Source organism: Mesoplodon bidens, assembly GCF_964165515.1.
Source record: "Mesoplodon bidens genome assembly, chromosome: 19".
Taxonomy (NCBI): Eukaryota; Metazoa; Chordata; class Mammalia; order Artiodactyla; family Ziphiidae; genus Mesoplodon; species Mesoplodon bidens.
In genome coordinates, this window is record NC_138179.1 from 15,736,095 (window position 1) to 15,763,731 (window position 27,637).

At 38.1% G+C, this 27,637-nt stretch overlaps 1 protein-coding gene across 10 annotated transcripts in view; it reads left to right on the forward strand.

Moving 5' to 3' along the window:
* The window catches only part of EFCAB5 (EF-hand calcium binding domain 5), a 126,445-nt gene that overhangs the window by 36,066 nt on the left and 62,742 nt on the right, over positions 1-27,637 (forward strand). For all 10 annotated transcript variants that reach the window (XM_081219849.1, XM_081219848.1, XM_081219846.1 and 7 more), the window contains exons 5-8: positions 773-1,343; positions 8,751-8,907; positions 11,324-11,372; positions 12,765-12,832. In XM_081219849.1, the coding sequence (XP_081075975.1) occupies positions 773-1,343; positions 8,751-8,907; positions 11,324-11,372; positions 12,765-12,832 (845 nt within the window). The remainder of the gene's footprint in view (positions 1-772; positions 1,344-8,750; positions 8,908-11,323; positions 11,373-12,764; positions 12,833-27,637) is intronic.

Sequence of the window (27,637 nt, forward strand, 5' to 3'; positions counted from 1 at the left end):
AAGAAATAGATTTATTGGGTTGGCCAAAAGGTTCATTTGGGTTTTTCTGTAACACCTTATGGAAAACCCCGAACAAACTTTTTGGCCAACCCAATACACATACATGTCTGGTAGACTCTCTCCACTGCCTACTCAGCAGACATTTTCCCACCTTTTGTCTGCCAATGGAACTTAAGTTTTGTAGCAGATGGAAATCACTTGATATCAGAGAATATGGTCTAAAACCTGACCAAATTTGGTCTAAACCCTGACCAAGGAATAAATTATGATTGATCAAAACTATTCTCAATAACCCTTTTACCTTTACCAGCTATTGGCCTAGGGCAGGCACGTAACCTAATTAGGGCCAATGAAATGTAAAGGAAAGTCTTAGAGTGAGGAGTCTGGGATCTTCTCTTCTTGAATAATATAACAGAACTTCAAGAGGATAAAGCCCCTTCGTTCTCAATCCTTTTCTCCTTTAAAGAAGTGATGCCTGGAGCTGCAATAGCTATCTTGTGATCCTGAGATACAAGCACAAAAAATGAATAAAGAACAGTAGAAACATGCTAGGTACTTAATAAAAACACTGAGCTGTTGAATGGCTTCTGATTAAGAAAACAGTAAATGTCCTTATGGTTAAAGTCACTGCTGTCTGATTTTCTGTTACTTTTAGCTGTGTTCGAATATACCATGTAAATGGATGTAAAATAATTTTCTAATAATATTCTAAAGTAACATAGATTAAAATCTACTTCTAATATTTCTTACATTTCAATTTTTGTCCCCTCAGAATTAAACCTGGAGGAGCAGCCAAAAATCTCTACTTGTTCAATAAAGGACTCTAAAATCTCAAAGAATACTGTATTTAGAAAACCTGCAAAAGCGCTTTTCAATTTAGATCAAACTGCACAGAATTCAAAGCTAGAACAGTCATGGAAGAAAAATCTTTTTGAAAGAGTGCAGGCAAGAGCCCAGGCAATGCAACAGAAAATCATAGATAAGGAAAATCTGAAGAAGGAACTAGAAAAAAAGGCTGAAGAGAAACTCCCCAGGGATAATTTGGCCAAAGAGTGGTTTAATACTGAAAACATGACACTGAACACTCGTGTGTATTTGCTCGAGAAACTTCTACCCACCTTAGTTCCTGGAATGGAAAAAATGTTAATGCAAGTGGAAAAGAAAAAGCTTTTGGCAGAAGTTGATATTCCAACCAAGTTTGATCCAATTAACCACTTGGGGGAATACTTAATGAGAAACAACCCTAATTATATCAAAGACTCAGGAATGTCTGGTTATCAGAGGGTGATGAGAAATATCGCAGAAGACCTGAAGATAAACATTCCGAACACTACTTACAACAGGTACAGTTTGTTGTATTTGCAGTTGATGATCTAGCTCCCTATGTTGAAAAGCAAGTAGAACAATAACATAATCATACAAATAGGACTTAAAGTAATTTTATAGTTCTTCAAAAAGTATTATTGAGCTACTACTATGTGCTTCACTGTTTATGAAGCACTGTGAAGACTAACGAGGTATATTAAGTAAGTTCCTTGTACTGATGAATTTAGTTATCTCACTAGGATCCCAAGTGTATATTTATTTGTTTATTATTTGTCTTCTTGCATTGGAAAGTAAGCTATATGAGAGGAAGGACTTTTTAAAATTTAACTTTTCAGATAGGTAATATGTTCACCTGCTTCAAAAGCTGAAACGTATAAAGTGTTACATGATGGAAACTTTCTCTCCCATTCTTATCCTCCATCCACACAGTGCTCCACCTCTGCAATAAATAGCTACTGTTCTTAATTTTCAATGGATCCTTCCAGAGTTTCTTAGTGCATACATAAGCAAATGCAAATATACATTCTTAATTTTCTTCCTTTTATCCAAAGCATGTGAATGAGTTACAAATATTTTCCTCTGTTTTTCACCTGTCATTTATCTTGTGTCATGTAGAGGATTTTTTATTTCTATGTGGTCAAATTTATTTACTTTTATTTTATGGCTTCTGGGCTTTGAGTCATTGTTACATTTCATTTCAAGATGTTAAAAGAATTGTCTCATGTTTTCTTCTGGAATTATTTTAATTTTAATTTAAAATATTGATCCATTTAGAATTTATCCTAGTGTAAGATTTAAAATATGTATCCAACTTTTTCCTTTTCCAAATGGCTGCATAGTGAGCCCAATAACAGTTACTGAATAGTCTATATTTGTTCTTCTTTTCTAATCACTACTGTCTATTCTTGTGTGTTTACTTTTCAATATGAACTTTAGAATTGGTTCATCTACCTGAGGAAAAAAAGGGGGGGAGAGAGAACACCAAAAGAAACGTTATAGGAATTTTTATTGAAATAAGATTAAATTTATTCATTATCTTAGGGAAAATCAACATCTTTAATAATGACAAGTGTTTCTATATGAGAATGCTTGTCTTTCCATTTGCTCATCTTATTCTGTATCAGTCAATGTTGTCTTAAAGTTGTTAGGAATATCATGAAAGAGTTAAAGTATTTAAAGATGCTTTCTTTGCCGAGATTATCAGAATTAGGGTTTCATCTTCCTCTGGCAAAAATCCAAGATCCATATGTCAACACAAGACAGTTTCAGGCATTTGTAGAATATTCAGAAATCCTAGGGATGCTTTACAGCAGCACAATGTCTATTGACTTAAAGCTTGGATACCCAGCAATCTTAGCAAAAATAGTCCTGCTTTTAAATTCTCTGAACTATATCACTGTTTGTGTTGTTCTCAATCCATTAGAGAGCTTTGGAGAAGTCCGTTCATTTTAGGAATGAGAGTTTTCCTTATGCTCAAGAAAAAGGACACATAATATTTTTGTTTGGTTTGTCAAGACTTTATCTTCTGGTGATAATGTTAAAGTGTCTGTTTGACTCAACCTCATCTGAAAATTTTTCATCTGCCTACTTCCCTGGACAAAAAGGGATTCATCTTTGTTTGGTGTCTAAGTACAATAGATAGAGAAGACACTCCTTACTGACTTGGAACAATTTATGTAGTGGTAGCCACTTATCTAAAAAATAAAATATCACTGTTATTTGTAAGTTTTACATATGCAGTATACTTTCATTGCTTTCCCTCAGGGTTCCTGAAAGACATGTATAGAATTAAGTGGACTATAATTCTTACATGTAAATTTGCAAAACTGATGAGGAGGGTAGGTTTGTGTCATTTTGTTCTTCTTCATATTTTCTTTTCTTTTAGCATCTTTTCCCTCTGATTCTTGATCCCTCCAGTTCTTGAAAATGCATATTCTATGTCACTACTGCCTTATTGTGAATTGATAAATGAAAAATATTTGCTCTTAAAGTAAGATTACAGGGCTTCCCTGGTGGCACAGTGGTTGAGAGTCCGCCTGCCGATGCAGGGGACACGGGTTTGTGCCCCGGTCCGGGAAGATCCCACATGCCGCGGAGCGGCTAGGCCTGTGAGCCATGGCCGCTGAGCCTGCGCATCCGGAGCCTGTGCTCTGCAATGGGAGAGGCCGCAACAGGGAGAGGCCCGCGTACTGCAAAAAAAAAAAAAAGTAAGATTACAAACTTTTGATAGCTTGATTATGGTGATGGTTACACATATTTATACATGTGTTGAAATTTATATAACTATGCACCAAAAAAGGTTAATTTTACTGTATGATATTTTTTTTAAAAGTTAAACATTAAAAAGGAAGTATAGAGAAAGATTATTAATGTTAGAATTTCACACTATTGCAGAGAAGTACACTATTGTACACTATTTTCTATCATATTGAACACTATATTGTACACCACTTTCTATCATATCTATATTTCCAACACTGAGCAAAGTATTTGACATGAGTTGGGCCTCAATAAATATTTGTTAGATGAATGAATTAATAACTTAAATTTATTGAGGAGTCTTCACAGTCAATCAGTATTTATGGCATAATTATTCAGTGCTTAATGTTGAGCCATACCTTATACGAAAAAAAAATTCAAAATTTCGTTCTTGTCATGAGGAGCTTATACACTCTAGTTGAGGAAATATTACTAAAACATAGCCAAATTTATCAAAATAGTTGTCCACATAGCACTCTCCCTACTTCCTACACTTTTATCAACCTGTTCCATCTGATCTTTTTTCCAGGCTCTCTTCAATAAATGTCACTTACCAATATGACAACATTCTCTCTGCTTCTAGGCCCAGTGGAAAGTTTGCAGTCCTCATCTTACTTGACCTCTTAGCAGTGTTCAATTATGTTAGCCATTTCCTCCTTGAAATACTGTTTCACTTCCTTCCATGATATCATTCTTTACTAGTTTTCCCTCTACCTCTGTTTAATCCTTCTCAGTATCCTTTGCTGGTTCATTCTTTGCTACCTGATCTTCAAATATTAAGGTTCCTTAAGGCATAGTTCTCCTATCACTCCATAATCCATCCCTGAGTGCCCTCATTACAACACATGTAACTATTCAGTATCTGCACTTGGATGTTTCACAAGCATCTCAGTTTCAACAAGTCATTGTCTTAATTGATCATCCATCCAGATTTTTAAGCCAAAACCAGAGGGATCAACCTTGACACTTTCTACTTCCTCATTGATCACTTCCAGTCAATCATTAAGTCCTCCTGATTTTACCTCCTTCTTTCAAATCTATTCATTTCTGACCCCCCCCCCCACTGCTGTCACCCTAGTCTAAGCTACCATGATCTGTCACCTGCAATATTGCAATAGTCTCCTAATTGTTATGTTTACATCCATTTTGCCCTCTTCCACTCTATCGTTTACCTGTAACTGAAGTGATTTTTTTTAAAGTTTAATGTTTTCATATTTTTCTCCAGTGTGAACCCTTTCAATGGTATCCCTTTATTCTTAGGATAAAACCCAAAATCCTTAACTAGGCCTATACAAATGTTCATGCATGACCGAGTCTCTGACTTTCTTTCTAGCCCGGGCTCCCACCTCTCTCATTCTCACACTCTATACTCCAGGCATATAGGATTTCTTTCAGTTCTTCAAACATACTGTGCTGCTTTCCACTTCAGGATCTTTTCACATGTCGTTACTTCTTCCCCCTCCTCTTTATCTTATCCTACCAGTCCTTCAGAGTTCAGCTCAAATACCACGTCGTCATGAATTTGGGTTGGGATCTTCCCTTATAGGCTCTCTCATTGCATCCTGTGTTTCTTCTTCATTGCACTTATCACAATTGTAATGGTTGTTTCTCCTGCTGTAATGTGAGCAGGAACTACATCTGTCATATTCACCATTGAATCCCCAGCATCTAACATTGTGTCATGTAAATAATGCTCAATAAATATTTGTTAAATGAATTAACTGACATATTCTAATCTGGCTTAGAATGATGAAAGTTTTCTTGTTGTTTTTTTTTTAGATACATAAGGTTATTTTGAGATATGTCTTAATTTGGAGTAATTGAGTGTTTAATTTTGAAATCTCTATGATTAATCATCTGTACTTAAGTGGGAGGCTACAATAAATGTTCTTCATCATTTTATAAAATTCCAAATAGGCCTCATTATTTAGCTGTTCAAATATCATTGATTAACCAGTAACTTAGATTTTTCTTAAGTCATTGAACCTTATGTCAGGAACTTCATTTCATAATAAGCTGTATATTGAATAAACAGAAGAAAATGGGTTAAGTACAATAATTAAGTAGACACATATCATATATGTATTTTTATAAGAATACTCATCACAGGAATAATGTGGACATGCTCCAAGAATGACAAGAAGTCCAGTTTAGCTTTGTGAAACTAAGACCATCAGAGCTTAAAAACAAACAAACAAACAAAAGCTGAGTTTATTAACTTGCCAGGCAAAGGAATCTACACCAGTGAAGAATTCACTGACTAGTTTGCTGAGGGGGGAAATTCTGGCGTTTTTAAGTGTTAGGAAGGGAGCTTTATAGTGGTTATACTTATAACAACTGAAGACGATCACACTGTATATAGGACAGAGTGAGTCCATAGGTTTGTACATGATTGATTAAAACAAGTTCTGTTGTTTAGCAGTCGAGAAAGAGTCTTCCCTTGGGTCTAGTAATGGTCTGGTGTGCAGGGGTCACTCAAAGTTCATGATCAATTACCCACTTAAGCTGGTTAGAACCAGTTTTTATGAAATACAACATTCAGTTTTGATATAATCTAGGCAAATACTCTGAGTGGAAGATTTTCCTAACCCAGCTTGAATGGATGGATAGGATTTGGATTGGCACAATTAGGGTAAGGAAGCATTTTTAATTATTTAATCAGTTAGATTTATACTGTACTTTTCTTTGAAAGAGCTCAAAACACTTGTTAAGATGGCAAAACTGTTTCGTTAGTTAGCTTTTGCTGCATAACAAAATACCTCAAAACTCAGTAGCTTAAATAAACAATCATTTATTTGCTCATGATTTTGGACTCAGCTCATCTCTGATCCACATGGTATCATTTGGACTCACTCATACATTGCAGTAAAATGGCAATGATAGTCTTAGTCATTTGTCTATTAGTTGGCTGACTGTTGGTAAAAGCAATGGAGGTAACTGGATCATCATCCAGCAGGCTAGCCAAGGCTTATTTCCAAGGTGGTGGTAGAAGTGCTCTTAAGTTCAATACAAGAGAGCAAACTCCAATGTTTAAGCACTTTTTCTTCCAGTTTTATTGTGATATAATTTATAGCACTTTTCAACTTTCTGCTTCCATCATGTTTGCTAATGACCCATTGGCTAAAGCAAGTCACATGGCCACAGACAGACACAAGAGATGCAGAAATAGACTCCAGCTTATAATGGGAAAAGCTGCAAAGTTACACTGCATACAGACAGACATGCATACAGGAATGGGAAGAATCTGTGATAATTTTTGCATTTTACCACACTGCAGTTTTTTTTCTTTCCGGTCTCCTTAAATGTGGATTTATATTTAGAATCTGCTTACAGATTATGGCTACCCTACATTACCCAAAGTTATGAGTTTTGGATGCTATGGAATTGTGTTGATTAATTTAGATATCCTCTTGAGATAATGCAGACCACAAAAGAGAAATTTTATTCAGTCCCTGAATGAGTTACCTAGTAAATTAAAAATCCATCTGGATTATATTTGGAGTCTCATGTGCAGTAGCCCTGAAGCACAAAACTAAGTTTTGTTTCTAAATGTGGGCATTAATAAGAGGGAGGAAATGATGTCTGAACTGAGACCTAAAGGATGTGGAGGATCTAGTCAAACAAAGAGAGGGAGGAAGGCTTTTTTCAGGCAGATGGAAATAGGACAGAAACTCAGTTTTGTTAATCTGTGTTGATTAATACACATGAGAATCTAGAGACACCGAGTACTTATTACACAATATCACTTACTTACCTGTTCTGCAGTGGACCCTAAGCTTTATAATGTCAGAATCCATAGTAGGTGCTTGATAAATGTTTGGGTAATGAGTAAATAAGAAACTGACTTAGTGAGTGAGTATGAATGAGTGAATAATGAGAAAAAGCTAGAAGAAGGACACAGACACAGAACAGAGGATCATGCAGAAAAGACAGAAGTTGAGGGGAGTGCTGTATAGAGACAGGGGAAAGGGGAGAGGAGGATAGAGAGAGAGGGAGAGGGAGAAAGATAAAGCAGCAGGGAGAGAAAGAGTAGGGGAAGAGCAGAAGAGCCAGCCAAGAATAGACTGGGGGTTCTGAGATAAGTGGTGGCGGTTTGGCTAGTTAGTAGTCGCATTAGAGGAACTTAGCACATCCTTTAAAATGCTAATTAATCTTCCAGCAGTTCAGAAGCAAGCCCTTCCGCACTGTTTAACAACTTGCCTATTTTTATTTTTTCAAACTTCAAAGTTTATTTTTGAAGGCTTCTTTTCTTAGCGGATTTTGAAGGCCTTATATGGGCATAAAGTAATGATTTAGATTTTAGTTGTTTCTTTTGGATTATTGGAGTTCTCCAGTTTACCAGTTCTTACTGAGAATTCTTTTGCGTTTCCAAATCTGTCAGATTGCCCTAGTCTTTCTTCTTTGAAAGATGAAGACCTGACTCAAACATTACTTGAAAATTGTATTTGAAACCAGCAGCTATTTTTATTATTCTGAACCATTTTGGTGTTTCAATCAAAACGAGTTTGGGGGTTTTGAAGTCCTAGTAGGGATGATAAACATAGGAATGACTAAAATCACATTCTTCCCCCATTTTCAACCTGGGTGATACAACTCTGTCTGAGTACAAGTTAACTATTATGCTCAGGGGCTGTCAAAAGTATTTGACTCCAGCCGGATAAAGGAAATTGGCAATAAATTTTCCTAGACAGAAATCAGAAGTTTGGTCCAAGGCATCAGAATTACCTGAGATGCTTGTTATAAATGCAGTTTCCAGGCTCCCACCCTAGACTTGGAATCAGAGTCCTTCCAAGATGACTTATGTGTCCAGGGAAAAAAGAGGCCCACCACCTTCAGGCTTTAGTGCGTTCAACCTTGCTTTTATATGTGGAAGCTTCTAGAGCTATTCTTAGTGCTTCTTAAGTACAGTATTTAGTTGAGTAAAATAAGGCCTACCTCTATAAAAAGTCAAATAATAGTAGAAGGCAGCTTATCATTAATGCCAAATTCAGTATGTGCTGGGGGAAGGAGGGATCCCTACAGGCTTGAATTAAGGAAAATTTCATGGAAAAAGACAGATCCAAAGTTTAAATGAGGCTCTGAACTCCTGTATTCTGCCATTTGAACAATCTGAGTCAAATCCAGTGGTCTCAACTCGACATTTCTTCTGTTTCTACATCCTTCAGAGTGTCCAAGATGAAGGAGAATATTAAACAGAAACGAGAACAAAGAGAATGCATGAACAAAGTCAAAGCCAAGGTGGCCAACACATGGAAACAGGCTCTGCAGGAACAGTTCAATGAGTGGATTCTAGACCCCAAAGGAATGATTCCTATGATAGTGGTAAGGAAGATGGTATCTGTGAAGGGTAGGTGGAATGGGTGATAAGAGGGTGATTGCTAGATACTGAGCAGAGTGCTAGAAGCCTCCCTCTAAATTTTTGGTCCTGCTGATGTAAGTCTAGCCCATGAAAGTCAATTTCTTCAATTTTCTCTTGAACATTAAAAAGAAAATTCTAGGTAGATTTCCAAAATATTGACTCTGGCTGAATTTCACAAACTCTTTATTACAGACAGACATAGCTTTCGTGTGTTTTTTGTATGTGTGTGACTAATTACTTCTGTGGACTAAAAGACCGTATCCTGTTTTGGGGGGGGAGGCCGTGCCACACAGCTTGTGGGATTTTAGTTCCCTGACCAGGGATCAAACCCAGGCCCTCGGCAGTGAGAGCGCAGAGTCCTAACCACCAGACCGCCAAGGAATTACCTAAAAGACCATGTCTTTAGCTCTGAAAAAGAACTGTACTCTAATAGTTATATATGTTCTCTTAGGTGTATAAGATGTGAGAATAATTATTGGTTAGATACAATACCAAGCATATTTCCAGTTGCTAAAAATAGACCAAGGAAGACAAGCCACAGACTGGAAGAAAATATTTGCAAAAGACATATCTGATAAAGGACAGTAATATACAAATAACTCTTAAAATCAACAATAGGAAAACTAATAACAGATTTTAGAATGGGCAAAAGACCTGAACAGACACTTCACCAAAGATATACAGGTGACAAATAAGCTTATGAAAAGGTGTTCCACATATGTCATCAGGGAAATGCAATTAGAACAGCAATGAGATACCACTACACACCTATCAGAATGGCCAAAATCCAGAACATTGACAACACCAAATGCTAGCAAAGATGTGCAGCAACAGAAAATCTCATTCGTTGTTGGTAAAATACAAAAAGGTGTGGTCACTTTGGAATACAGTTTGGCAGTCTCTTATAAAACTAAACATACTCTTACCATACAATCAAGCCATGGTAGATGGTCCTTTGTATTTACCCAAAGGAGTTGAAAATTTATGTCCACACGGAAGCCTATACATGGATGTTTACAGCATAATTAACAAAACTTGGAAGCAACCAAGATGTCCTTCAGTGGGTGAATAATAAATAAATGTGGTACATCCAGATAGTGGAATATTATTCTGTGCTAAAAAGAAATGAGCTATCAAGCCATGAAAAGACATGGAAGAACCTTAAATGAATATTACTAAGTGAAAGAAGCCAATCTGAAAAGGCTATATACTGTATGATTCTAACTCTATGACTTTCCAGAAAAGGTAAAATTATGGAGACGGTAAAAAGGTCATTGGTTTCCAGGAGTGAGGGGGGGAAATAAGGATGGATAGGCAGAGCACAGAGGAGTTTTAGGGTGGTGAAGCAATTCTGTACAATACCATAATAATGGATAATGTCATCATATAATTTTCAAAACCCATAGAATGTATAACACTAATGTAAAATATGGACTTTGGGTTATGAGTTTCCAATGTAGGTTCATTGATGGTAACAAATGTACCATTGTGATGGGGGATGTTGGTAGTGGAGGAAAGCTATGTATGTGGTTGGGGGGGCAGGGAGTCTATGGAAACTCTCTGTACTTTCTGGTCAATTTTTCTGTGAACCTAAAACTGCCCTGAAAAATAAAGTCTTATTTTTAAAAAAGGAACTTCCCTCGTGGCACAGTGGTTAAGGATCCGCCTGCCAATGCAGGGTACGTGGGTTCGAGCCCTGGTCCAGGAAAATCCCACATGCTGTGGAGCAACTAAGCCCATGTGCCACAGCTACTGCGCCTGCACTCTAGAGCCCGCGAGCCACAACTGCTGAGCCCACGTGCCACAACTACTGAGCCCACGTGCCACAACTATTGAAGCTCTTGCACCTACAGCCCGTGCTCCACAACAAGAGAAGCCACCGCAATGAGAAGCCTGCGCACCACAACGACGACCCAATGCAGCCAAAAATAAATAAATAAAATTTAAAAATAAAAATAATAAAATAATAAATAAAAAATGGACCAAGAAGAGCTCTGAAATTTTGTTTTTAGTCATTGAAGAATGAGGAATTATAGAGGACTCTTTGGATTGCCAAGCTGGTTGCCAAATTTGCCTTAGCTCCATCATGCCCAATGTCTGAGTGTTGTTAGAAATTTCCTTGGAGGGGGCAAATGGGATCTGCTCAGCATCCTAGTTCTCACACAAAAAGGTTGAAAATCAGTGAGGAAATATATGCAAAAGCATTTTATATACTTTGAAATCTGCTATAAATGAAATGTTAATTATTACTATTTCTGTCCCTGGGTTAGAAGACTTACCTAGGACTTAAATTAAAAGACTACAGATGGCTTTTAGTCTAAAATACTTAATATATGCTAATTGAAAAGTAGTATATGGTCTCTTTTCTTTGATTTGCAGATTCAGAATGTTCTTCATGAATTTTTTCAAAATCCAGATTTCCAGCTTGGTAAGCCTGCCTGTTCCTCTTACTGTAGTGTTTATATTTTTCTCTCGTTTTTTTTGAGGGTGGAGGGATGCTGAGTAAAGATGAAGAGTCATGTAGTCAAGCTCTTTTGCTCTTTTCAGTTGGAGAATGTAGAAAAGCAGAGATGCAATCAGTGATTTTTAATTCTTTTAGTCGAGTGCCCCATTTTACAACTATTTTGTAATAACCCTTTATTATCCTATCAAATTCCTAGAAAATATTGCTTACATACACAGAATTTTAAAAGAAAGATATAATGTCATAACTGTGATATGAAGGAGAAATACAAGTAAAGACATAAGAAAATTAAATGTGCTGTATTTCAATATATAAATGCTTAGTTACAACTTCGCTAAAAGACATATGGAATAGTCAGACATTGGTACCTATTTATAATGAATGTTTAGACATAAGAAAAGTAAAATTATATCCAATCAGTCATACTCTTTGTATTTGGCGTTTTGAAATAAGAGCAAAATGAATGGATTTTTATATACATGTAGAATCCTAGGGCTTCCTTGGTGGCGCAGTGGTTGAGAGTCCGCCTGCCGATGCAGGGGACACGGGTTCGTGCCCCGGTCCGGGAAGATCCCACATGCTGCGGAGCGGCTAGGCCCGTGAGCCATGGCCGCTGAGCCTGCGTGTCCGGAGCCTGTGCTCCGCAATGGGAGAGGCCACAACAGTGAGAGGCCCGCGTACTGCAAAAAAAAAAAAAAAGAAAAAATAAATCTTTTTATGTACCAGTCCATAATAGGCAGGAAGAGTTATTCTTAGAAGTGGGAGAGGAAACCAGTGTATTAATTCTTTTATCATGAGCTTTCATACAATTTATGTGTCTTAGTAAGGTCAATAAGGATCATGTAATTGTCATATCAAATGAAGGTTTAAAAAAGTCTTTATTTCAAGTATTGCTGTTTATATTTTTATATTATCTGAATCTTTTACCAAAAGAATATATTCATATTTATTTAATTTTTAAAATATTAAAGACAAAATTAAGTATTTAAAAGGAAAGTTTGTGGAAGTGTTGTGTTTTAGGACCTTCTAGCATAAATGCTAGCATAAACCAACACAGATATTTCTGCAGTCTTTTATACTATTGATGTGCCTATTTATTTCTGCTTTATCTTGACATGGTCATTAAAAATGTAGGCATGTTCTTTTTAGTGTTTGAGTTGCTTAGTTAAATAGAAGCCAGGAAAAATAATAATTTTGTAGTAACTGGAATGTTACCCAACTATATATCATTAACTCTATTATAAATATTGATGGACATTAAGAATTTTATTTTCTTTTGGAGTACTATAATATGAATGTAAAATATGAATGTATCACAACCAAACTATCAAATAACCTTTGTTCCATAATTAAAAGCATGCTGCCAAAAATTGGATATTGCTGACTCAATGGAACCAAGACTGAACAAAATGGAATTTATAGAAGTAAGTTATACTATTCATTATTTGAATCAAATTATTTTGCCAGTTTCAGTTGTCTTTTGGTGGATGTCACACATACATTAACTTAAATTAAATGAAAGCATAAAAACTTATTTTATCGATTCTAAGATGTACACTTTAAAATATTTTAACCCCTCTGAAGTTAGGTTACATCTTTTTTTTTTTTTTTTTTTTTTTGTCAGCCCTCACACCATAGCCCTTAAGCAGTACTATCTTACAGTAACATAATGGAGCCATATCAGCAATTTTAAAGTTGTTCTTTTTACTCTTTAAAATGTGGCTACATTTTAAAAAGTAAAAAGAACATAGATAAAATTAATTTAATTTAATTTATTTATTTATTTTTAATTTAACAAATTTAATCAGTTATACATATACATATGTTCCCATATCCCCTCCCTTTTGCATCTCCCTCCCGCCCTCCCTATCCCACCCCTCCAGGTGGTCACAAAGCACCAAGCTGATCTCCCTGTGCTATGCGGCTGCTTCCCACTAGCTATCTACCTTACGTTTGGTAGTGTATATATGTCCATGCCGCTCTTTCGCTTTGTCACAGCTTACCCTTCCCCCTCCCCATATCCTCAAGTCCATTCTCTAGTAGATCTGTGTCTTTATTCCTGTCTTACCCCTATGTTCTTCATGACATTTTTTTTCTTAAATTCCATATATATGTGTCAGCATAGAGTATTTGTCTTTCTCCTTCTGACTTACTTCGCTCTGTATGACAGACTCTAGGTCCATCCACCTCATTACAAATAGCTCAATTTCGTTTCTTTTTATGGCTGAGTAATATTCCATTGTATATATGTGCCACATCTTCTTTATCCATTCATCCGATGATGGACACTTAGGTTGTTTCCATCTCCGGGCTATTGTAAATAGGGCTGCTATGAACATTTTGGTACATGACTCTTTTTGAATTATGGTTTTCTCAGGGTATATGCCCAGTAGTGGGATTGCTGGGTCATATGGTAGTTCTATTTGTAGTTTTTTAAAGAACCTCCATACCGTTCTCCATAGTGGCTGTACCAATTCACATTCCCACCAGCAGTGCAAGAGTGTTCCCTTTTCTCCACACCCTCTCCAGCATTTATTGTTTGTAGATTTTTTGATGATGGCCATTCTGACCGCTGTGAGATGATATCTCATTGTAGTTTTGATTTACATTTCTCTAATGATTAGTGATGTTGAGAATCCTTTCATGTGTTTGTTGGCCATCTGTATATCTTCTTTGGAGAAATGTCTATTTAGGTCTTCTGCCCATTTTTGGATTGGGTTGTTTGTTTTTTTGATATTGAGCTGCATGAGCTGCTTGTATGTTTTGGAGATTAATCCTTTGTCAGTTGCTTCATTTGCAAATATTTTCTCCCATCCTGAGGGTTGTCTTTTGGTCTTGTTTATGGTTTCCTTTGCTGTGCAAAAGCTTTTAAGTTTCATTAGGTCCCATGTGTTTATTTTTGTCTTTATTTCCATTACTCTAGGAGGTGGGTCAAAAAGGATCTTGCTGTGATTTATGTCATAGAGTGTTCTGCCTATGTTTTCCTCTAAGAGTTTGATAGTGTCTGGCCTTACATTTAGGTCTTTAATCCATTTTTTTTTTTTTTTTTTTTTTTTTTTTTTTTTTCTTTTTGTGGTATGCGGGCCTCTCACTGTTGTGGCCTCTCCCGTTGCGGAGCACAGGCTCCGGACGCGCAGGCCCAGCGGCCATGGCTCACGGGCCCAGCCGCTCCGCGGCATATGGGATCCTCCCAGACCGGGGCACGAACCCGTATCCCCTGCATCGGCAGGCGGACTCTCAACCACTGCGCCACCAGGGAGGCCTCTTTAATCCATTTTGAGCTTATTTTTGTGTATGGTGTTAGGGAGTGATCTAATCTCATACTTTTACATGTCCCTGTCCAGTTTTCCCAGCACCACTTATTGAAGAGACTGTCCTTTCTCCACTGTACATTCCTGCCTCCTTTATCAAAGATAAGGTGACCATATGTGCATGGGTTTATCTCTGGGCTTTCTATCCTGTTCCATTGATCTATCTTTCTGTTTTTGTGCCAGTACCACACTGTCTTGATTACTGTAGCTTTGTAGTATAGTCTGAAGTCAGGGAGCCTGATTCCTCCAGCTCCATTATTCGTTCTCAAGGTTGCTTTGGCTATTCGGGGTCTTTTGTGTTTCCATACAAATTGTGAAATTTTTTGTTCTAGTTCTGTGAAAAATGCCAGTGGTAGTTTGATAGGGATTGCATTGAATCTGTAGATTGCTTTGGGTAGTAGAGTCATTTTCACAATGTTGATTCTTCCAATCCAAGAACGTGGTACATCTCTCCATCTATTTGTATCATCTTTAATTTCTTTCATCAGTGTCTTGTAATTTTCTTCATACAGGTCTTTTGTCTCCTTAGGTAGGTTTATTCCTAGATATTTTATTCTTTTTGTTGCAATAGTAAATGGGAGTGTTTCCTTGATTTCACTTTCAGATTTTTCATCATTAGTATATAGGAATGCCAGAGATTTCTGTGCATTAATTTTGTATCCTGCTACTTTACCAAATTCATTGATTAGCTCTAGTAGTTTTCTGGTAGCATCTTTAGGATTCTCTATGTATAGTATCATGTCATCTGCAAACAGTGACAGCTTTACTTCTTCTTTTCCGATTTGGATTCCTTTTATTTCCTTTTCTTCTCTGATTGCTGTGGCTAAAACTTCCAAAACTAGGTTGAATAAGAGTGGTGAGAGTGGGCAACCTTGTCTTGTTCCTGATCTTAGTGGAAATGGTTTCAGTTTTTCACCATTGAGGACAATGCTGGCTGTGGGTTTGTCTTATATGGCCTTTATTATGTTGAGGAAAGTTCCCTCTATGCCTACTTTCTGCATGGTTTTTATCATAAATGGGTGTTGAATTTTGTCGAAAGCTTTCTCTGCATCTATTGAGATTATCATATGGTTTTTCTCCTTCAATTTGTTAATATGGTATATCACGTTGATTGATTTGCGTATATTGAAGAATCCTAGCATTCCTGGAATAAACCCCACTTGATCATGGTGTATGATCCTTTTAATGTGCTGTTGGATTCTGTTTGCTAGTATTTTGTTGAGGATTTTTGCATCTATGTTCATCAGTGATATTGGCCTGTAGTTTTCTTTGTGACATCCTTGTCTGGTTTTGGTATCAAGGTGATGGTGGCCTCGTAGAATGGGTTTGGGAGTGTTCCTCCCTCTGCTATATTTTGGAAGAGTTTGAGAAGGATAGGTGTTAGCTGTTCTCTAAATGCTTGATAGAATTCGCCTGTGAAGCCATCTGGTCCTGGGCTTTTGTTTGTTGGAAGATTTTTTATCACAGTTTCAATTTCAGTGCTTGTGATTGGTCTATTCATATTTTCTATTTCTTCCTGATTCAGTCTTGGCAGGTTGTGCATTTCTAAGAATTTGTCCATTTCTTCCAGGTTGTGCATTTTATTGGCATAGAGTTGCTTGTAATAATCTCTCATGATCTTTTATATTTCTGCAGTGTCGGTTGTTACTTCTCCTTTTTCATTTCTAATTCTATTGATTTGAGTCTTCTCCCTTTTTTTCTTGATGAGTCTGGCTAATGGTTTATCAATTTTGTTTATCTTCTCAAAGAACCAGCTTTTAGTTTTATTGATCTTTGCTATCGTTTCCTTCATTTCTTTTTCATTTATTTCCGATCTGATTTTTATGATTTCTTTCCTTCTGCTAACTTTGGGATGTTTTTGTTCTTCTTTCTCTAATTGCTTTAGGTACAAGGTTAGGTTGTTTATTCGAGATGTTTCCTGTTTCTTAAGGTAGGATTGTATTGCTATAAACTTCCCTCTTAGAACTGCTTTTGCTACATCCCATAGGTTTTGGGTCGTCGTGTCTCCATTGTCATTTGTTTCTAGGTACTTTTTAATTTCCTCTTTGATTTCTTCAGTGATCACTTCGTTATTAAGTAGTGTATTGTTTAGCCTCCATGTGTTTGTATTTTTTACAACTCTTTTCCTGTAATTGATACCTAGTCTCGTAGCATTGTGGTCAGAAAAGATACTTGATACAATTTCAATTTTCTTAAATTTACCAAGGCTTGATTTGTGACCCAAGATATGATCTGTCCTGGAGAATGTTCCATGAGCACTTGAGAAAAATGTGTATTCTGTTGTTTTTGGATGGAATGTCCTATAAATATCAATTAAGTCCATCTTGTTTAATGTATCATTTAAAGCTTGTGTTTCCTTATTTATTTTCATTTTGGATGATCTGTCCATTGGTGAAAGTGGGGTGTTAAAGTCCCCTACTATGATTGTGTTACTGTCGATTTCTCCTTTTATGGCTGTTAGTATTTGCCTTATGTATTGAGGTGCTCCTTTGTTGGGTGCATAAATATTTACAATTGTTATATTTTCTTCTTGGATTGATCCCTTGATCATTATGTAGTGTCCTTCTTTGTCTCTTCTAATAGTCTTTATTTTAAAGTCTATTTTGTCTGATATGAGAATTGCTACCCCAGCTTTCTTTTGGTTTCCATTTGCATGGAATATCTTTTTCCATCTCCTTACTTTCAGTCTGTATGTGTCTCTAGGTCTGAAGTGGGTCTCTTGTAGACAGCATATATATGGGTCTTGTTTTTGTATCCATTCAGCCAATCTGTCTTTTGGTGGGAACATTTAGTCCATTTACATTTAAGGTAGTTATCAATATGTATGTTCCTATTCCCATTTTCTTAATTGTTTTGGGTTCGTTATTGTAGGTTTTTTCCTTCGTTGTGTTTCTTGCCTAGAGAAGTTCCTTTAGCATTTGTTGTAAAGCTGGTTTGGTGGTGCTGAACTCTCTCAGGTTTTGCTTGTCTGTAAACGTTTTAATTTCTCCATCAAATCTGAATGAGATCCTTGCTGGGTAGAGTAATCTTGGTTGCAGGTTTTTCTCCTTCATCACTTTAATTATGTCCTGCCACTCCCTTCTGGCTTGTAGAGTTTCTGCTGAGAGATCAGCTGTTATCCTGATGGGGATTCCCTTGTGTGTTATTTGTTGTTTTTCCCTTGCTGCTTTTAATATGATTTCTTTGTGTTTAATTTTTGACAGTTTGATTAATATGTGTCTTGGTGTATTTCTCCTTGGATTTATTCTGTATGGGACTCTCTGTGCCTCCTGGACTTGATTAACTATTTCCTTTCCCATATTAGGGAAGTTTTCAACTATAATCTCTTCAAATATTTTCTCAGTCCCTTTCTTTTTCTCTTCTTCTTCTGGAACCCCTATAATTCGAATGTTGGTACGTTTAATGTTGTCCCAGAGGTCTCTGAGACTGTGCTCTGTTCTTTTCATTCTTTTTTCTTTATTTTGCTCTGCAGCAGTTATTTCCACTATTTTATCTTTCACCTCACTTATCCGTTCTTCTGCCTCAGTTATTCTGCTATTGATCCCATCTAGAGTACTTTTCATTTCATTTATTGTGTTTTTAATCGATGCTTGATTCATCTTTAGTTTTTCTAGGTCCTTGTTAACTGTTTCTTGCATTTTATCTATTCTATTTCCAAGATTTTGGATCTTGGAAATAGAATCTTGGATCATCTTTACTATCATTATTCTGAATTTTTTTTTCAGGTAGACTGCCTATTACCTCTTCATTTGTTAGGTCTGGTGGGTTTTTATCTTGCTCCTTCTCCTGCTGTGTGTTTTTCTGTCTTCTCATTTTGCTTATGTTACTGTGTTTGGGGTCTCCTTTTTGCAGGCTGCAGGTTCGTAGTTCCTGTTGTTTTTGGTGTCTGTCCCTAGTGGCTAAGGTTGGTTTAGTGGGTTGTGTAGGCTTCCTGGTGGAGGGGACTAGTGCCTGTGTTCTGGTGGATGAGGCTGGATCTTGTCTTTCTGGTGGGCAGGTCCACGTCTGGTGGTGTGTTTTGGGGTGTCTGCAGACATTTTATGATTTTAGGCAGCCTCTCTGCTAATGGGTGGCGTTGTGTTCCTGTCTTGCTAGTTGTTTGGCATAGGGTGTCCAGCACTGTAGCTTGCTGGTCGTTGAGTGAAGCTGGGTGCTGGAGTTGAGATGGAGATCTCTGGAAGATTTTTGCCGTTTGATATTTTGTGGAGCTGGGAGGTCTCTTGTGGACCAGTGTCCTGAAGTTGGCTCTCCCACCTCAGAGGCACAGCACTGACTCCTGGCTCCTCAATTTGGGATGATTTGTTGTCTATTCATGTATTCCACAGATGCAGGGTACATCAAGTTGATTGTGGAGCTTTAATCCGCTGCTTCTGAGGCTGCTGGGAGAGATTTCCCTTTCTCTTCTTTGTTCCCACAGCTCCCGGGTCTCAGCTTTGGATTTGGCCCCGCCTCTGCGTGTAGGTCGCTGGAGGGCGTCTGTTCTTCGTTCAGACAGGACAGGGTTAAAGGAGCAGCCGCTTCAGGGACTCTTGCTCACTCAGGCCGGGGGGGAGGGAGGGGCACGGAGTGCGGGGCGAACCTGCAGCGGCAGAGGCCGGCGTGACGTTGCACCAGCCCGAGGCACGCCGTGCATTCTCCCAGGGAAGCCGTCTCTGGATGCCGGGACCCTGGCAGTGACGGGCTGTACAGGCTCCCGGAAGGGCGGCGTGGACAGTGACCTGCGCTCGCACACAGGCCTCTTGGCGGCGGCAGCAGCAGCCCCAGCGTCCCACGCCCGTCACTGGGCTCCGCGCTTTCTGTCGTGACTCGCGCCCGTCTGTGGAGCCCCTTTAAGCAGCGCTCTTAATCCCCTCTCCTCGCGCGCCAGGAAACCAAGAGGGAAGAAATAGTCTCTTGCCTCTTCGGCAGCTCCAGAGTTTTCCCGGACTCCCTCCCGGCTAGCTGTGGCGCATTAGCCCCCTTCAGGCTGAGTTCTCGCCGCCAGCCCCAGTCCTCTCCCTGCGCTCTGACCGAAGCCCAAGGCTCAGCTTCCAGCACCGCCCGCCCGGGCAGGCGAGCAGACAAGCCTCTCGGGCTGGTGAGTGCCGGTCGGCACCGATCCTCTGTGCGGGAATCTCTCCGCTTTGCCCTTCCCAGGTATGTGGGAAGTTTCTTGCCTTTTGGGATGTCTGAGGTCTTCTGCCAGCGTTCAGTAGGGGTTCTGTAGGAGTTGTTCCACGTGTAGCTATATTTCTGGTGTATCTGTGGGGAGGAGGGCGATCTCCGCGTCTTACTCTTCCGCCATCTTCCCCGGAAGTCTAGGTTACATCTTATAATCAAAGGCATGTTGCAACTTCTTTCAGTCAGTGGTACTCATGATGTGTGTGAAAAACTTCCACTGATTGGGCCTCCCTGGTGGCGCAGTGGTTGAGAGTCCGCCTGCCGATGCAGGGGATACGGGTTCGTGCCCCAGTCTGGGAGGATCCCATATGCCGCGGAGCGGCTGGGCCCGTGAGCCATGGCCTCTGGGCCTGCGCGTCCGGAGCCTGTGCTCCGCAACGGGAGAGGCCACAACAGTGAGAGGCCCGCATACCGCAAAAAGAAAAAAAAAAAAAAAAAAAACTTCCACTGACACCTTCGCGTAGGGCCAAGAAAAACCAGCTTCTTACATTCAGTGAAATCTGGTTCTACAAATAATAATGAGACTTCAAACTTACAAAGCATTTCCTATGGGCCAGGTGCTGTCCAAAGCTATCCATATATTAACTCAGGTAAGCTCAGCAATCCTTATTCCTACTTTTATAGATGAAGACACTAAGGTACAGAAAAGGTAAGTAACTTGTACAAGGTCTCAAAATTAGTGGAGCTAGGGAAATTTGTATTCAGGCAGTTTGGCTTAGAAGTCTACCTAAATATCCTCATGTGTTCCTATCTTTTTTCTTGTTATGTCTCCCAAGTTTAGTTATTTTATAATTTTTATTTTATCCAGATTTATATCATTTACTTTCTCTTCGGTAACTATAGTTCCCATAACTGATTAATCTTAGTCTAATATTTAACTGGATTTGAGGTTCACTTCCTGTTCTTTTACAGTGGCTTTGCTATTCCTGAGTTACTTATTTTGATTCATCTCTTAATTAGCTAAATTTATTGTAAAGTTTTTTCAGGAAGGTCTCAAGGGTGCTATATTTTCTGACTTCTTTTCTGTTGAAAATGCCTGCATATTGCCTCTAAAGCTATATGTTGGATGGGTATACTGTATTTGGGTCACATTTTCTTTTCACCTCAAAACATTATGGACATTGCTCAATTATTTTCTGGTATTGAATGTTGTGAACTCTGTCAGTTTTACTTTTCTCCCTTCATTCATTTTAATTAATTCAACAAATATGTACATGTACCTAATACATATATACATACACACATATCATATATGAATACATATATGTATATATCCATATATGATATTTGTCTATTTGTGTGCATATGTATATATGTAAGTAAATCCATACAATTAAAGGAGAAAACGGGTAAGGGTGATATATATACATACTTAATACAAACTCATTAGCATTCTACATAATAGCTTTGTAGATATATATATATATATATATGTATGTGTGTATATATATGTGTATATAAATAAATTTTTGTTTTAATGAGTGGTTTGGGCTATTAATAATTTTTTTTCTGACATTTCCCAACTTCTCTTCCTGAAATGCAAACAGCATATCTTCAGGTACTTTCATTAGAGCGAAGAGCTGTTATGTCAACAGAAACCAAGAAAGTATTTCTTGTATAGAAATATTTATTGAAAATGTTTAATGATCTGATCAATAAATCATTGAGACATGACATCTGACATAGAAGTAGTGTTGAGAACACTTGCATTTTTTTAAATTTATTTTTTATGAGGTAACATTGGTTTATAAGGTTCACGTGTACAACACAGATGGAATACTTGCTTTTAAAGAGATGTGCTTTAAGGTTATTTTGTCAGCACTCCCCGAAGCTGGAAGAAAATAAAATTATAAATGTTGGGTTTAAAGTCAAGCTATTACACACAGGTGCCACCCAGTGGACATACAATGCCATGCAGTTGCCCTCTAATTGTTTTAATGAGCAGTGTAATTAGCATTCAGGTTGGAGCATGTTTGGAGAAAGTGGAGTCACTGAGTAATAATCAATACAGAGAAAAAGACAAATGGAGAGATTGAATGGTCACAGATACTTCCACATGCACATCATTTTCCTAGCATGTCTGTTTTTTGGTGGTTAAATGAATAGATGATGATCTTTTTGTTGACTTTTACCTCTCTTTTCATGTGTTTTATTCCATTAAATGAAGATCTAGAGTAACTATTTTAGAATATTTACTTCTAGCCTCTTAGTTATTAAGTATATACTGACTGTTTATTCTCTGTGCTAGGAAAGATGTCAAAATTAGAGTTGTACTTCTTACCCTTAAGGACCAAATAATGCATTACTGCATTATTTTTGTATGGGAGTGTGCCTATGGCTACGTGCAGGCATTTATGTCCGTGTGTGTGTGTGTGTAGATGCATGCATACATACACTGGATAAAACCAGAGTAGGATACAGGGAATGGAAGGATCAAAATATAAGCGAATTAAGGACAGACACCACAAGAAGACAATTGGAAAGCAATGAACAGGTGTAAAACATTATGAATTATATTATTATATTGCTGAGGGATGCATAGAAAAGAAAAATGAGACTTCAGTGGACCAGGTTTGATGTAGGAAACTCATCTGGTGTTCATGAGTTTTAAATTTCTTCCACTTACCATGTATCTCCACCTTGTATATCCTTACTTTATGTTTAATGTTCTTAAACATTAAGAACAATGCATTAAACATTTATATATTGACAGGAACAATTTTAAATGTAAAATGTGCTACTTTATTTGAGATTGTTTTGTTTGGATTATAAGCTAAATATTTAGACACATAAGAAATATGTTTTGGAAGAGTGTCAGGCTTGTTTTAAATTCTCAGAACACTCTGGTTCCCAAAAGACAACTCCTTCTAGGAGACAAAACTTACCATTTGTATCATTTTAATGCTGGGGCTGAGTTGAGCAAGTAGATATTGTGTTCTCTATACAAGTTTGAAAAGGAACAGAAGTCTTAACCTTTAGATTTCAGTGGGCTCCCATTAGCAAAACTAATTGCATTACCTTGTGTTCAGGCTAGGAGTAAGCAGGTGCTGATAGGCAGCTCCTTCCTGAAGTTCCCAGATGTCAATCTTACAGAAGATCTACCCTTTCATTTCCCTATCTGAGTGGTTAATTTGTTTATCAACAGAAGAAAACCATTTCAAGTACATTTGCTTTATCTGAACATCACTAATGTGTTTATAGAAAATGTAATTAACTTTTTAGGTAGGAGGGTTCTTTTAATTCCCTGGACTTTTTGAACTCCATGAATTCCCTTTGTTTTGGTAAAGAATTTCCTAATAATCTGTTTCAAGAGAAGTCTGAGAGATAAGTATGTCTAAATTTTTCTTGGTACATTTTAAGGCAAAGATTACCTTGAGTTGTCAAAAAGTGCCCATAATTTTTTTTGATAATAGTCCCACAAATGGCTGTATGCCCCTCTCCAAAAAAAGTTTCTGTAGGTTGATTGGTTGTTTGGAACTTGAAACCCATTTTCCAAATAGAATATTTTATATAGTGGCCGGGGTCCTTGTTTTCAAAGTTCCTGAAATGGAGTTCTTAATAATCATTAAGTAACTATTTATGTGGGGGAAAGTGCTACCTGAAGAAGAGGGCATCACCATGCACTACCAGGGAAAGGAACTTCCTTATTTCTAATCCATTGATGATGACTATATACAAGACCTTTAGTATGACAAGGTTCATGGAGTAAAGGGTAAGGATGGCCTAGGGTAGAAGAGAGCCTCCGAAGACCCCACAGTGAGGAGCTGAAGGAGGCTGTCCTCTTATCAATGCAGATTATCCTTTCCCACCTCTGGGGGTCCAGAGATTGACACACTTCTATTTCTACTGATACTAGCAATCGGCCCTTGACTGATGGATGTTCTTTCCCTGATGCAGTTTCACAGTCCCCTAAACCAGGGGTCCCCAACCCCCAGGCCACACAGCAGGAGGTGAGCGGCTGGCGAGCCAGCGAAGCTTCATCTGCTGCTCCACATTGCTTGTATTACCGCCTGAACCAACCTCCCCCCAACTCCCCGCCATGGAAAAATTGTCTTCCACAAAACCGGTCCCTGGTGCCAGAAAGGTTGGGGACTGCTGAAACTGTTGCCTCAAAGTAATACAAAGTATAGATTTCTCAGACAAGAGTGAATCCTTTTAAAGAACTATTCTCTAGGGGTATGTGGCCTGCTTATCAGTTCTGCTCCCTCTAGGCACCAGAATCTTGACTCAGATTGTCATTTGTGTTCACCATTCCCAGTTATTTGTAACAAACGTTTAGGTGTTCTTTATCTTGTAATTATCTAAATACAACAGAAGGATCAAGAATGGGTGAATGCATACCACAGAATAATAACTCTACATAGTTTGCTTTATGTTTGTCCCAGTGGATTGGAGATGAAGAGATGCCACAGACACAACGGCTGCAAAGTTTCGTTTACAGATACTTACAGAGAAAGTTTGTTATATAAAGCAGGATACAACACAGCATGCTTCCAGAGGATCCCTAGAGTTCCCCACAGGGATTAGACTATTGGCATGAATCAGAGTAGAGGGTTTCAAACCATCCTGGTTTGCCTGGGACTGAGGAGTTTCTCAGTATATGGGACTTTCAGTGCTTAACCAGGAAAGTTCCAGGCAAAGTGAGGCAGTTGGTCACCCTAATTGAGGAGTTTACTTTGCTTTTCTTTGTCCTTATCTCCCACCTGATCATTGTGGAAACTCTGGCCACGTATCTACCTGCTCACCAAGGACAAGTGAAAACAACCCAACACCTTCCTGTTTACTGTGGAACTGGCTAAGGTTGAGGGTCAGTTTCCCAGCAGCATCCTTCAGTAGACGTAGGCTTCAAGCAGTCTGAGGTCTACACCTGAATTATAAAATGGGCTTAAGAATAATTATATACAAAACTGCAATTTACTATACAGTGGGATTCAGATGTTAAGTTTTGATTCTGCCACACTGAGGAACCAGTGTATCTCTTGGCCAGGTGTAAATAAGGGCCAGGCCTCTGCCTAGACTCTCTTTTTTGGGATTCTTTGTTCTTGCTCCAAAGTGGTCTGCTTTGAGATGGTCACTTCCTTATGCTCAGTTGTTTTATATCAATCAGACAGTCTGAGGCCTTCAAACTGACACAGGTCAAAGTTTAAACTTTAAATAGAGAGGCTTCATCAGCTGTACCCAAAGATTGTACTTTAACGTATTCTACTAAGTCCAGGCTGTGCATTTTCCTCGAGATGGTATGCATCTGAGTGGCTTTCTATTCTCTCTAGTTCCACTGTATTTTGTAATTTTTGTTTGTTTTGTTTTGCTCATTTTGTTTTCCATGTGCTTTGAGCTATGGCAGAGAAGGACAGAATGATGGCTTTGGGAGAGGTAGAGGCAGCAATATGTTGTGAAACTACCTGAGGAAACCTTAGGAGGAAACAAGGGAATTTTAAGCCAGGGAAATGGGAGAGCCTATGGTAAACTATCCTCCAAGTTGGTGTGTGTCTTCCCAGGTGGTCTTCAACTGTAAGAAACACACAAATCAAGGAACTGTCTGATCAGCAATTCCTTATTGTTTGTATTAGTTTGCTAAGGCTGCCATAACAAAGTACCATAGACTGGGTGACTTAAACATCAGAAATTTAACTTCTCAGTTCTGGAAGCTAGAAGTCCAAGACAAGAAATTGGCAGGGTTGGTTTCTTCTGAGAGTCTCTCTCTCCTTGGCTTGTAGATGGCCATCTTCTCCTTGTACCTTCACGCGATCTTCCCCTCTGTACATGTACAAATTTCCTCTTTTTAAAAAAAATGTTTTTTGGCTGCACCGTGCTGCATGCAGGATCTTAGTTCCCCGACCAGGGATTGAAACTGTGCCCCCTGCAGTGGAAGCATGGAGTCTTAAACAGTGGACTCCCCACCAGGGAAGTCCCAAAATTTCCTGTTTTTTTAAGGGTACTAGTCAGATGAGGGCCCACCCTAGTCACCTCATTTTAATTTAATTACCTCTTTAAAGACCCTGTCTCAACATACAGTCACATTCTGAGGAACTGGGGGTTAGGCCTTCAACATACGAATTTTGGGGGCACACCACTCAACCCATAACATTGCCTAAGCCACCTTTCACCAGTATGGGTTAGACTGTGTGTTTCAGTCTGTCACTTTTAGTATTATTGGATATTAAATGAGGCCTTTGTTCAATTCATTTGTTAAGCGAAGTTTTTAAAGATCAGAACATTTTTCTGCTTTGTTGAATACATAATTAGCATTAATTGTTTTTAAAAGTTCCCTGTCTGAGACTGGAAAGCTAATTTTCTGCCCAAATGCTATATGAACATATCACTTCTTCAATGATAGATAGCAAATATAATATGTGTATTTCAATATTCTATAGTTCTTGCTTGCAGACATTTCTGAAAACGTTATTTACTACCAAGGCTTCCAAACACAATTTGGAAGTTAATACCTATAACATAAATAGTTTCCAAACATAGCTTTCTTCCTACTGCTCTCAGATCACCCACTTCATCAATCTTCCAGTGTGTCTATAATTAAATAAGTGCGAATCCCAAGGCTGTAGAGTCTAACAGTAGCTACCAACCTGTTAAGTGTGACATTTACTGCATTCTCAACATTTTGATTTTCCTGTCAGAAAGGAAAATCCTAGAATTCATTACGTTGGGATCCAGCACACACAGACAACTTGATTAAGTACAGTTCTAATGTTCAACAGCTCACAAAGTGATTAAACTGAAGGGTATTAGAAGCTAATCATATTCTTAAATTCATCTAAGCAATTATTTCAGGACTTATGGATATTAATTGACTCATTCCTTGGGAGGGATGTGAAAATACAAAAGCTACCATATGTTTTCATTTTTTCTGTTTTTACAAGAGATACTGGCAAACTGCTATAATTGTTCTATTTGGAATTTGATTTGTAGTTCAGTTGGCATCTGGTTGTCTTTCATGTCATGTAGCCCATGCTTATGGAACATGCTCACTCAGAAAAGCCATAGGCTATAAATCTAGAATGTTAAAGTGTCTCTTGGAGAAACAATTAAACTAAGTCTTGATTTAATAACATTCCCACAGCCAGAAAATTCATGTGGCTTTGAGGTCAGTTCCCAAAAGCTTAATACAAAACAAGATGAATCTTTTCATGAATCAGTAATTTTTATTTCAGCATTAGAGCACTGAGCCACAATATTGCCAGAAAATGTCAATTATTCGGTAATTCTACCTTATCAGTAATTTAGAGAAGTGCCTACGATTCAAGCAAAAAGTCATTAAGGATTGAACAATAGGATCTTAGAATACTGGTATAATTAGGACCAGTTGCCTCAGACCATCTAATTCAAACTTAAGTGAGTTTGAGCATAAGAATCACCCAGAGGGCTTCTAAAAACAGACTCTAGGTCTCACTCCAGAGTTTCTGATTCAGTAGGTTTGGAGTAGGGTCCCCAAATTTGCATTTCTAACAAGCTCTCAAGGGCCCACACTTTGAGAACCACTGATCTCATTGAGTTTTTCCGTCTAAAATACGTATGTCAGCTGAGAGGACTTTTATTTTATGAAGAAAACCTTCTTGATCAATTTCTTACCTAGCTCAAAAGGAGAAAGAGCAATGGCTGCAGAGAACTTGTTGCATGAAATACCTATACTCTGTACATATACAGGGTCCTCTCCATGACCCAGTGAGATAGCGACTGTGGTAGCTATTAGGGAACAAATTAAGGAACTGGGAAGTCCAGCGACTCATCCAATGTTACTCAACC